Raw genomic sequence first — 12,316 nt, 5'->3', positions numbered from 1 at the left:
GGATACACACTCAGGTCTTCGTCAAATTCATCATCTTCCAACTATGCCAAATGAGCATGTTTGTTGAATAAACACAGAGCTGAATACTTACGTGCTCAAGATTTCTAGAAAGCTGAAAAAAAGTTACCAAAAATATAATTTGTTTAAAAAAAACCAAACAAACGGAAGAGGGGTTTACTTCTCATCTTTATTAACAAATCTTGGCATATAGCTATTTTTCCCTTTTCCCAAAAGTTTCCTTGTCAAAATTTAATCATTTATACAGTCAGCAAATCATTTATACCATCCCCCAACATTTGGGAAACAATTTTTTTTTCTTCATAAGCTTTCTAGAAGGGCAAGTTTTAAATTGCAGATTTTTAAAAGATGAGATGCAGGGACATCTGGGTGGCTTAGTTAAGCATCCGACTCCATTTTGACCCAGGTCATGATCTCCTGGTTCATGAGTTCAAGCAATGCATCGGGTTCCACACTGATGGTGCAGAGCCTGCTTGTGATTCTCTCTCCCTCTTTCCCTCTTTCCCTCTGACTCTGCCCCTTCAGCACTCTCCTCTCTCTCTCTCTCAAAATAAATAAACTTTAAAAAAAATTTTTTTAAATAAAATATGAGACACAAAACTGTATTTGCCAATCTTCAGTAAGACATGCATATACAGTTACGTGTAAATAAATGTGTAATTCATTGTTTCTTATGGTACACAGTGTGTCATGAATAAGTGAGAAAGGTCCCCCACCCTACCCACTTCAAGCTAGTAGTAATTAGAGAGCAAGGCATTATGCTCGATACTTCAGAAATACAATTTGCTGATAATGGTCCTCACTCTCAAGGCTCCGACAAAATAAGTGCAAAAGAACAGTATAAAGAAAGAGCCATGTTCGATTATTTAAACTAGTGTATGAATGAAGACATCCTGGAGAAGGCTGCATCTCTCTGAGCCCTGAAAAGCAGATTAAGGCTAACCTTAAAAGTTTAGGGTAAGAATACGGGGCATTATCCTGAGAGCCATGGAAAATTTTCAAGCAGAGGAGTGATAGGATCAAAGCTGTGTTGCAGAGATAAACCAAAAGTGATGAGTGAGTAAGAAGTATAATGAGAACCTAAAAAAACAGGGAAATCAGATATTAACCAACTAGAAGAGCCAGAGTACAAGGTGAGAAGCCCGAAGTCAGAAGGTGACAGTAAAAATAGAAAGCAATGAATGCAAGAGCTAGCCAGTTCTTCAACATCCTTCTCTGAACTAGGCAACTGATAACACTAAATTATTTCATATTTTTATAAGGAATATATTCTTTTCTTATAAGTTTTTAAAAACCTATGGTGCACTAAATTTCCATTTCCAAAAGTAATTTTGAAATGGTTACTCTAAGGTTTTCTAACACAGGGATCAGGAATCCATCAAAACCAGAGTAGGTTTCCTTAACTCAGGCAAACAGTTTAATCTGGCCCCAAAATTAACTCAGTAGTAAGTTAAAAGATATTAAATCCATAGAAAAGCGACTGAAATTTGGGATAACCAGTTAGCAAAGGAGTCATTAAAATACATACACAGGGACCCAAGCTTAAATTTAGAATAAGGTTTTTATGACAAATCTCAAATAGGTATCTGCCAAGACTCTGGAAATAAGATGCTACATTCCATTTTGTCACAACTCTCTACCTCAGATGGCTCATTATAGGAGCAGTTAAAAAAAAAAAAAAACCAAAAAACAAACAAAAAACAAAAACAAAAGTATACACTCAAATCCCAAACTCGGCTCAATACAGGCAAAATTCCTATTTCAAGAACAGCTGTAAAAAGAAAGGAATAGTGCCAAAACAGACAAACATCCTTCTAAGTAGATAAATGTGACTAATTTGAAAAAACAAAAGGAATAAGAAAGTCAGACGTTCTCAATATATTCTCCTTTCATCCTTTCTCTAGTTTGGCAACTTTTAGAGTACATGTCAGAGTTTCTTGTGGTAGATAAATACACATGGCTCAAAAACAGGGGTAGCAGGGTGGGGCACCTGGGTGGCTCAGTGAGTTAAGCATCTGACTCTTGATTTTGGGCCAGAATCTCACAGTTCAGGAGATTGAGTCCCACATTGGGATCTCTGCTGTCAGCACAGAGCCTGCTTGGGATTCTCTCTCTCCCTCTCTCTCTCTGCCTCTCCCCAGTTCATGTTCTCTTGTGCACTCTCTCAAAAAATAAACAAAAATAAATAATTTTAAAAAATAGGGGTAAGGGAAACATATCTCCATAGTTTTTAAGAAGTCACATTTGGGGCTATTCAGACAGTTTTTCCAGGAACTATACAGTTAGTTAAATCGATTCTTTGCTCAACTTGGCTATAAAAACAGCCCACATTCTCTCTTTTTTAATGTTTATTTATTTTTGAGAGAGACAGAATGCAAGCAGGGGAGGGGCAGAGAGAGAGGGAGACATAGAATCTGAAGCAGGCTCCAGGCTCTGAGCTGTCAGCACAGAGCCCAATGCAGGGCTTGAACTCATGAACTGTGAGATCATGACCTGAGCCAAAGTCAGACACTTAACCAACGGAGCCACCCAGGTGCCCCATATTCTTTTTTTATTACACATGCTCTGACACCATTTGATCTTTCAGTTACCACTATCTAATTGCTTTTAAATACTTTTTAAGTATCCCTTTTGGAAAAATTCTTAGAAATAGACAAGTGCTTAAACTATTTTGTAAAAAAAAAAAAACTTACCAAATACTGGCTATCTTCAAACAAGTAGGATATCCTACACTCGGCCTCCTAGGACCCACTCATTCCTCAAGGCCTGACAAAGCCCACCCTCACACACAGGGGTTCCTGCTTCTGAAATTATAAACTTAATGATAAACTTTACTCACAAATATGCATAAGGTCTATCTGATCTCCCAACTACATGAAAGCTTAGAACAGGGATCTGTTCTACACTTTTCCACACCGGTACTCATTACACACAACTGAAAAGCCCTTTCAAAAGGTAGGTGTTCAATATGTCAACTGATAGCATCAAGGGAAAAAAAGCTAGTTCTTTGTCTAAAAATGGTCTTCTATCAGCCTGCCCTACTCCCCCCCTCTTTTCTCCCAAAAGAAAACAAGTCCCAGCCCTTTCAGGCTCTCTTCATCCTGAAGGGGTGATAACTTTCTTTGTATAGTCAATACATGCCAAGTGCTTTTAAGACATTATCTTTTAATCTAAAAACTTCCAAAGTAGGTTTTTTTAGTTAAGGAAGCTGAAGCTTGGTGGTGGGACAATATGAATGCAGCTCCTAAGCTAGGAACTTCTATCACACTATGGGCACCAAAGCAGATGCACATACTCTGTCATTAATGAGTCAGGAACAAACAATATCTCAGGAAGAATTCAAAACAGTTAAAAAAAAAAAGAGAGAGAGAGAGAGAGAGAGAAAGAGAGAGAGAGAAAGAAAAGAAAACTCTCTAGCATACCTAAAGATTCAGAAGAGATGAGCATCAGTAAATTGAAAAGTTGCCGATTTATTTAAGAAAAGCACTCATATGGAGCCATTTTAAACGTTTTTTTAAAAAAAAACACACTATTCGCCAACCCCCTCCCCCACAAAGTTAAAAAGCAAATATGAAAAAGAATTTCTTATACACAACAGGACTTTTACAAATAGTAAGAGTAACACTGAGATGGTCCAAGATTATAAAAATGCAATTAATAAAAAGTTCTGAGTTCACACTCAGTTACCATATTAAAATTTCAAGATCAACTGTAATCAAAGAAATGTAAATGCAACAGTAAGGTCCTCATTTTTACCTATGTGTTGGCATTCGTTTTTAAATAACAACATCCACGTGTGAACAGAAGTATTTGTAAACAAGTACAAACCTAACCCAAATGAACACAGAATATATGGGAACAACCTTTCCAAATGATTTGCTGATGGGTTCACTGCAGACTGCAGTGCACAGATCACTGGGATAACTGGAGGCTGCAGTGCAGTGGGCACGGGTTTCACTGGAGGCTGCAATGCTGCGGGCACTGGCTTTACTGGCGGCAGTAAAGTCAAGTCAAGTCAAGTCAAGTCAAGTCTTCAATCTTGAAAACGTATAGGCAGTTTGACCCACCTACTTTTAAAACCATATCCTAAAGGTCAAAATTTATCTACAAAGATGTTTCGCCAGCATTGTTCACAAAAAAATCCCCATTTTTAATGCCACTTTAAAAATCATGTTGTAAAGATTATTTAATCACACAAGGAAATACAATATGGAATGAAAAAGTGAATTACAGGGGCACCTGGGTGGCTCAGTCGGTTAAGCGTCCGACTTCGGCTCAGGTCATGATCTCACAGCTCGTGGGTTCGAGCCCTGCTTCAGGCTCTGTGCTGACAGCTCAGAACCTGGAGCCTGCTTCGGATTCTGTGTCTCCCTCTCTCTCTGCCCCTCCCCAGCTCGTACTCTGCCTCTCTCTCAAAAGTAAATAAAACATTAAAAAAATATTTTTTTAAAGAAAAAGCAAATTACAAAATTACAGTAAGATCCCAATTTAGGAAAAATTAAATTATGCATTCAAAAAGGATATATACTAAAAGATGTACACTAAAATGTTAGCAGTACTTACTGATGTAGAAATGTTGGGGTTCAGGGCCGATGGCCAACAAAGAATCTTAAGACCTCTTCGGTGCAAAAAGGTGGTTTTATTAAAGCATGGAACTGGCTCCATGGGCAAAAGAGCTGCACTAGGGTTGTGATGGATGACTGATTACATACCTTCAGGTTGGGAGGGGGCTTAGGGACACTGCAAGTCTCTAAGGAATTTTGGAAACAAGGTTTCCAGGACCTTAAAGGGGCTAGCTACTGTTAGGAAAAGTTCATTTATTACTGTCTAATAAAACCTTAGTCACGAGATCCTTGAGATGTATATCAGTGGGCCATATACTTGGAGGATGATTGCTGACATGTATTTGGGGGGTAGAGATAAAAGAAGTTTCCAAAGGAGTTTTTATATGTTAAAGTAGACTTACAGAATCCTCTAAGACCCTAGAGATCGGGATAATGTTAAGCTAATATTGCCTTTTGCCCTTAGCAAAGTGTCATCATTGAGGCAGCTGAGTTCCTAGAGGAAGGTCACTATGCCTGTCTCAAAGACTTGTCAATGGGCTATAAGTAGCAAGGAAATTTAATTTTTTCTTTTGCCTTTGTTTCGCATATCACTTACCACTAGTTGATATTATTTTTATTTTATTCTTTTTTATTTTATTCATATTTTCCAAAGTCTATAAAGATTTACTGCTTTTGAAATTTTACATTAAAACTTTTACAAGGTATAAATTATCCACGACTTGTATTAGATTAAAAGCTCTGACCAATCACAAGTTCAGCTGTAACTTAAATGCAGTACATTTCTATCTTAATATCTAATTGTAAGACATTTGGCATCAACAACATTGTTCAACCTTTCTGAGAACTTCTAGCCTACACTTCAGAATTTGATAAACAATACCCAAGGCACTGCCATTCTCCTGCAATAAAAAGTCTCTCAACTCTAAACAAAATTTCCACAGTTCATATTGACACAACTGTTTTAAAATTAAAGGGCTGATGAAAAGAAAGCGATTTCTGAAGATGTGATTAACAAAGGTCTTAAAAATCTCAGAAGAAGGATGATTTCGTGTCAAAGTTTCCCTACAACTTACTTCAAAAAAATCAACTCCCTCCCATTCTGATAAAAGTGAATTTAATCCAACTTTTAATATCTCATGAACCCATTCATTCAAATATGAAAAAGTAGCTCATTTAGCATTTCAATTTCACCCCCTTTAAAAAGTTTCTTTATAGAAGGCTTTAAAGTTTCTAAAGTGCCTTCACAGACTATTTAACAATCAAAAAACCAAAAACAAAAACCCTGTAAATTTGCTTAAGTTTACTAGGGCAGATATTACCTACCAGGAAGGAAAAAGTGTTATTATAGAGCTAGCATTAAAACCTCCATTCTAAATTAAAGCCTACATTCTAAATCCATTCTGATGATCGTAAGAAGTGTATAGAATTCAAAAGTAAGTCTTTGGTTAAAATAATATGTCCTAAGCACTATCCATGGCTCTACTATAAGTGATTATTACATGTAGGGGGAAAAAAGCTTTTAATGGGATTCACAATTTGTATAATTTCAAGTCAATCATTCTTGAGGCACTCTTGGGCATAACAGACCCATTAGATTCTACACATTTACTGTCTGAAAAGTCAATGCACTCCACTTGGAAACTGCCATGACCTTAACTAAGAAATTACTTCATACTGAATCCTATAATTGAAATAAACAATTTCAGGGGCACCTGGGTGGCTCTGTCGGTTGAGCCCCCGACTTCGGCTCAGGTCATGATCTCAACAGTTTGTGAGTTCGAGTCCTGCATCAGGCTCTGTGATGACAACTTAGCTCCTGGAGCCTGCTTTCAGTTCTGTGTCTCCCTCTCTCTTTGCCTCTCCCCTGCTCACACTGTCTCTACCTCTAAAAAATAAATAATCTTAAAAAAAATTGACAATTTCAGAAGACTGTTTTGCCATATGATTAACTGATTCTCTAAAGTGCAAGTTTATTAAAATGAAGACGGCTGAGAAATATGCATGTATATTTTTATCTTATAAAAACTAACAAAGGTCTTTCAAGTCACCTATTGTGAAACTTAACTTTTAGTTCAGAGTCTCATCTTAAATACTATACATTATAGTAATAACTACCATCAACAGAATGTTTGCCGGTGGGTTAGGCGCATTTATCACATTTAATACTTGCAATACCCCTAAACATGAACACATTATCAGCATTTTACAGATAAAGTTAAAAATGTACCCACTACCCTTGCTCAAAATAAACCTTTGTCCACACTGCAGTGAAAAAAAAATTAGAAGAGACTGATTGCAAATCAGTCTATATAACAGCATCTATATAACAGCATAGTCGAATTGGCACCATTCTTACATGTACATTACTGTCTCTTACACACAGACAGCTTTACAAGTTACAGAACACTTGTACCTGTCATCTCATTTGTTCCCACAACAGCCCTATCATGGGATTATCATCACTGCTGTATGTGCGGGGCTTCAAGGCTCAGAGAGTTTAAGTGATGTCACTCAGCTTTTGATTCCTCATTCTTTCCCACTGCACTATCTTGCTTCTCTGTAATTAAAGAAACATTACCCCCACAGAGTATTATGCAATAAAAAGATGAAATGTACCATAGATCCTTGATAAGCTCTTTCATAAGTTACATAGTTCACCAACAAGTTACTAGAGTTACTGGTTATTTTGATGCCAGTCACAGAAATATAATTTGTATGAATAATTTCTATTAAGATAGTACATTACCCAGGCATCCCCTAGATCCTACCTGTACTGGTCAGAAAACTAAACCCCAAATTAGTCAAAATGCACAGTATCTCCTTGGGAAAATAGAGAATGTATAAATAAGTCTTTCATGACTTAACAATTCCTTCTAATAGATATCATCTGCCCATAAAACCGCCTACCTACAGCCATTTATCCCACAGTAGATAGTGAGGGTGGCTACTTAAATACACATTTTACAAAAATCTACCTAAGTTTAGCAAATATATGTACACCTAAACACAGAGAGATAGGATTACCAATAACTTGAAAAATCATTTGTAAAATAGTTATCTTGGCTTTGCACTTCTGAATATTTTGTACTTCTCAATGTACTTAATAAGCAAAATTGTTCTACTTCGTGAATTCTACTTCTTTCTATGAATTCTTCTTTCTACCTTTTCCCTTTCTACTTTAAAATCTCCTACTCCACTTAGTGACTTGCTCTATCGTTACTCATTAACTGTCCCAATCCTTGAACAACTGAAGTTAAAATTGTTGAAGGAAAAGGCACTTAAAATGGTTACTCCTTCTGTCCAGCTGTATATAAGTCCAATGTGTTAATTAATCTAGATGATGCAAAAAAGAATCTCCTGGTAGAGAAACGACATGTACAAAATTGGTGAAAAAGGTTTTGGGGTTTGTTTGTTTGTTTGTTTTCAGTAGGGTGGGGGGAGGGCAAGCTGGATTTACAAGTCACAACTGCTTTTTGTCCTGCCTATCCTTCAGGCATCCCTAAGGCTCACTATGAAGATGACAGAAACAAACACAAAATCTTCGAGTTAGAAGTTGATCTGACACTGATATGAAAGCAAGCACTGATTTCATATGAATGTTGCAGAGGTGGTGGTGATTGGAGAAAACAGTTCCCAGATTGTAAACGTTAACTGAAGATACTGACACAATTTAAAAAAAAAAAAAAAAAAACAGTAAAGGAATGTATATAATATTGCTCTTGTGTTTTACAGTAAGTTGTTGCTCTCCGACTGCGTAAAACAAAATTTATTCATGTTTTCTGCATATTAAAAAATCCTATTGTATCAATTGGTAAGCTATTAAATGTCTATAAAACTAAAAAAAAATCATTAGTATGATTTCAGACATCATTCAACAATTTTACCCTGGCATTTCTAATTATGCCTGTGATAATTTTCAAGGAAGAAAGACCCATACTCTCCTCCAAGTCTACAGGGGTAAGAGTGCCTCTGAGTAGTTTCTGTGACTGTAGACAAGTCAAAATCACTCCCTCCAATGGGATCTCTCAAAGGCAGATTTTAAGAAAGAAAAAAAAAAAAATCAAAGCAAGATGTTTAAAGCACTTTATAAAATATCAAGGATTATCCTATTGCCACCATATTTTCAGATTGGTGGAGTTTTTTCAACTACTCACTTTTAAAGCTATAGAGAAAGCCCTCAACCATTCTTCTTTCTGTACTAGAGGTGATAGGGAACAGTAAAGGATAGGAAGAAACTTAACATGGGTAATGAATTCATTGGGGGATCAAGTTCAGCAACTCAATACTCACATCTATCTTCCTTAAGTTAAATAATGCCCAAGAAAGTTAACATACCTGGATTTTAGAACCCTAAAATGGTTACACAGAATACCATTACATTTTTTTAAAGAAAAAAAAAGGGTGTTTCCCTATAGCCACCCCAGAGAAAACTTCTGTAAAGCAATAAATCACCGTTACAAAAAAGTTTGACTTCCACTCCCATTCCTTACATTTCTGTCTCTTAACTTTGAGAGCCTGCCTAAAGGCTTTGCTCACAATCATGTCAAACAAGTATCTGAAACGAGCATAAACAATTTTTTAATGCATCTTGCTAAAAAGTATCACGATTTAAAAAAAATTTTTTTTTAACGTTTATTCATCTTTGAGACACAGAGTGCGAGCGGGAGAGGGGCAGAGGGAGAAGGAGACAAAATCCGAAGCAGGCTCCAGGCTCTGAGCTGTCAGCACAGAGCCCAACGCGGTGCTCGAACCCACGACCCGTGAGATCATGACCTGAAGTGGGACGCTTAAGCCACTGAGCCACCCAGGCGTCCCTCTCACAATATGTCTTGAACTCCAGCATGGAACGAGGTGACAGTTTTCCAGGTACTCTTAACAACTGTTTAATACTAGACAGGTGGAAAAAGCACAATTTTGGAAAAGGTCTAACAATTTCAAGAAAGTTACTTTCACTCGTGAATATTCAAAAATTTTATCCTAAAGTTAAAACATAGTGGCAAACTGAAATCGAATCCCAAATGGACACACTTGACTTAAGGCCAGAATCTCATTTTAACTCATAGTTTATTTTCCCTATAATAAATGCCTCTTAACTATAAGGCAGATCTTTCTTCACCAAATAAAGAATTTCCAGGAATTTTGAAACACCTTACTAAGGAGATTTAATCACATCCACAGATTCCTATCATCCCACAAAGCCATTAAAATACAAGAGTACATAAGTACTTTATAAAGATCGTACATTCCTAAAGAGAGTAAGCATTTCTCTTAAGAGACACAAAGCACCTTCGTAAGATTGAGCTACTGGAGTGGCACCTGACTCACCCCAAGTCAGTTCTTCAACTTTACTTATTCAGAAAGCAGAGGGAGACAAAGAGTTGCTTCTACAAAGTCAAAAATAGATGAGTCCCTACTCATTCACAGCCTGTCTGCAAGGACTTTAAACACAAATCTTAAGAAGTTTTTTTTTGGATTTTAATGTAGTATTGAGAGACTTCAGAGCAAATTAGCAGGTTTTAGGCAGTCATTTGATAGGTATCGTTACCAAGTGAAGGGCTACCTCCAGAGTAGGGGGAAAAAAGCACACAAACACCTCTGAGTAGCAGACAGAACATTTAATAAATAGTGAGCCCTATTTATCAACTCTTAAGAATCACATCTCTTTCCAATGTACCACAAAATAAAAACAATGTTCATCACCATGACTAAGTCATAAAGTTATGCTTCTCCTAATAAGGCAAGTACATAAAACACTCTGAAACTACATCTAAAACGGTCACCTTAAAAATATATATATATAAAGCACAAGAGCTTACACACACACACACACACACACACACACACACACACACACACACACACACACACACTACAGACCCCTAGGGTCCAAAAGATCTAAATTAATCAATCCATCAGCATTCCAAAACTAATTATTTGAGAATTCCAACCAGAAGAGATCTAAAGCAAAACCCTTCTTCTCTGGTTGTATTTTGGTTTTTCTATGTAAACAGTTCTGTCAAGTGCTTTTTTTGGCAGGCAATAATAAAATAAACTTTATTTCCTGTTCTTTATCCCGTATCAAAACTCTAAAGTTTATCATCGCCTCTGACATATGGTCACCACGTCCAAGGGTTACTATGAATGATGAAATACATAGTTCACATAAACTTTTCTCTTGAAGTGTCTTCATGGATAACATCTTATCAAAATGTTTTACATCTCATCTCACTAAACCTTTATCAGATTGTGGAAAGAGGAATCTGAAGAACACAAGTTCACGTTTAGTGTAGTTTATAAAATCTTCTCTATGCCCCGGCCATACTTCCCTAACCGTAAGCTTTTACTGTTTATAAGCATTTGAAAAACTTCATGCCTTTAAGTACTATCAAAATTCTCAATCAGGATTTCAGGCGTTCGGTTCACACCACAGCAAAAGATCAAATGCTGAACTCCTAAAAATAGGGGTGTTAGGAGAGGGACACACAACACTCCGCTGCCAAAGCAAATGCGTCTTGGAGGGGGCAGGGGCGCTCCTGGTACACGTACAGTAGGAGCTCACATTCAGCAAAACCGGGGAGCGAAGGATCAGGTGACTTCACACCACAGACCTTTCAGTCTGATCGGGCCTCACTACCGTCTGGGTGACTAGTAAACGGCTCACAAGCCTAGTTTAACAACTAAATCTGGACTTGCATCGTAGCCACGCGCAACCGGCGGGAGTGGGTTCGGGGGCCGAGGAGCCCCGGAACGCGAGCCCCGGGGCACAGCCCTGGCCTGCGGACTGCGGTTCCCTCCTGGAAGGGTGTCTGGAGAGCTTTCCGACCTGGCAGCGAGGTGTCTGCTCCCCCCACGCGCTCCGCGTCCTCCTCCTCCGTGGAGCCCATAAAGCCCTAGCCACTCCGTCCTCCCTTTCTGAGACAGAGGGCAGCGAGTGCCCGCCGGCAGACAGATCGCCCTGCCGCGTCCGGAGCTCTCCAGCACCCAGCCGCTGCGCCGCCGACTTCCCCGCGCCCCCGGCCTGCGGCCCCGGCTCAAGGCCGCCCCCTCAGGTCGGGGCGGACGCGGCGGCAGCCACGCGGCGGGCGGGCAGGGGGCCGGGCCGCCCGGGCGCAGACGCGCGCGCCGCCCGTTCACCCGACAGCTGCGGGAGCCGCGGCCCGAGGGCCGCCCTTTCAGGCCGCGCGCCGCGGGAGCTCGGGGCGCGGCGGGGGTTAGGCCCCGCGGCCGCCAGACGCGACGGCGGGAAGAGAGCTGAGCCAGCCGCGGACGACGACCCCGCCGCCTGCGGCCGGTGCCCGCGGGTCCGAGCGGCCCGCGCCCTCTCCCCACCGGGACCCTGCGGCCTCCGCCCCGCCGGCGCGTACCTAGGAAGGTCGTGGACGAGACGTGGTTAACCCCGGTGTTTGGGTCGCTGGTCCGCCGCCGGCGCCGCAGCCCCTGGTGCGGCTGCTGCCTCCGCGCTGCCTCGTCCCCCTCCGCCATCTTGTACCGATTTAAAATTAACTCCCCACTGACGTCAAACGCCGCCGCCGCTTTATCAACCTCCCGGGAGCCGGCGGGACGCTGGCGGGTCCTAGCGCCTCCAGTAGCCAGCGCCTCCTTGTCCTCCCCACGCCCTCCCCCGTCCCGCCCATCGGCGCCTTCGCTCCGCCTCCGCCCTGCCAGCCTCCCTGCCCGACTGTCAGCCTGTCCCTAGGCTTTCCTGGCCTCCCGCTACTGGATGGGATTGGGCG

At 40.2% G+C, this 12,316-nt stretch overlaps 1 protein-coding gene across 4 annotated transcripts in view; it reads right to left on the bottom strand.

The window, feature by feature from the left end:
- ATL2 (atlastin GTPase 2) overlaps positions 1-12,103 on the bottom strand; it is a 59,589-nt gene extending 47,486 nt beyond the window's left edge. The window contains exon 1 of one of the 4 annotated variants that reach the window (XM_043604141.1): positions 11,948-12,103. In XM_043604141.1, the coding sequence (XP_043460076.1) occupies positions 11,948-12,065 (118 nt within the window). In that variant the 5' untranslated portion in view covers positions 12,066-12,103. The remainder of the gene's footprint in view (positions 1-11,947) is intronic. The other 3 variants (XM_043604140.1, XM_043604142.1, XM_043604143.1) reach the window with 3 other exon arrangements.
- Positions 12,104-12,316: the final 213 nt, after the last annotated feature.

The sequence above is a fragment of the Prionailurus bengalensis genome, chromosome A3, assembly GCF_016509475.1.
Source record: "Prionailurus bengalensis isolate Pbe53 chromosome A3, Fcat_Pben_1.1_paternal_pri, whole genome shotgun sequence".
In the NCBI taxonomy this organism is placed as follows: domain Eukaryota; kingdom Metazoa; phylum Chordata; class Mammalia; order Carnivora; family Felidae; genus Prionailurus; species Prionailurus bengalensis.
Note: the sequence above shows the minus strand (reverse complement) of the source record. Positions and strands in the feature narration are given on the sequence as shown.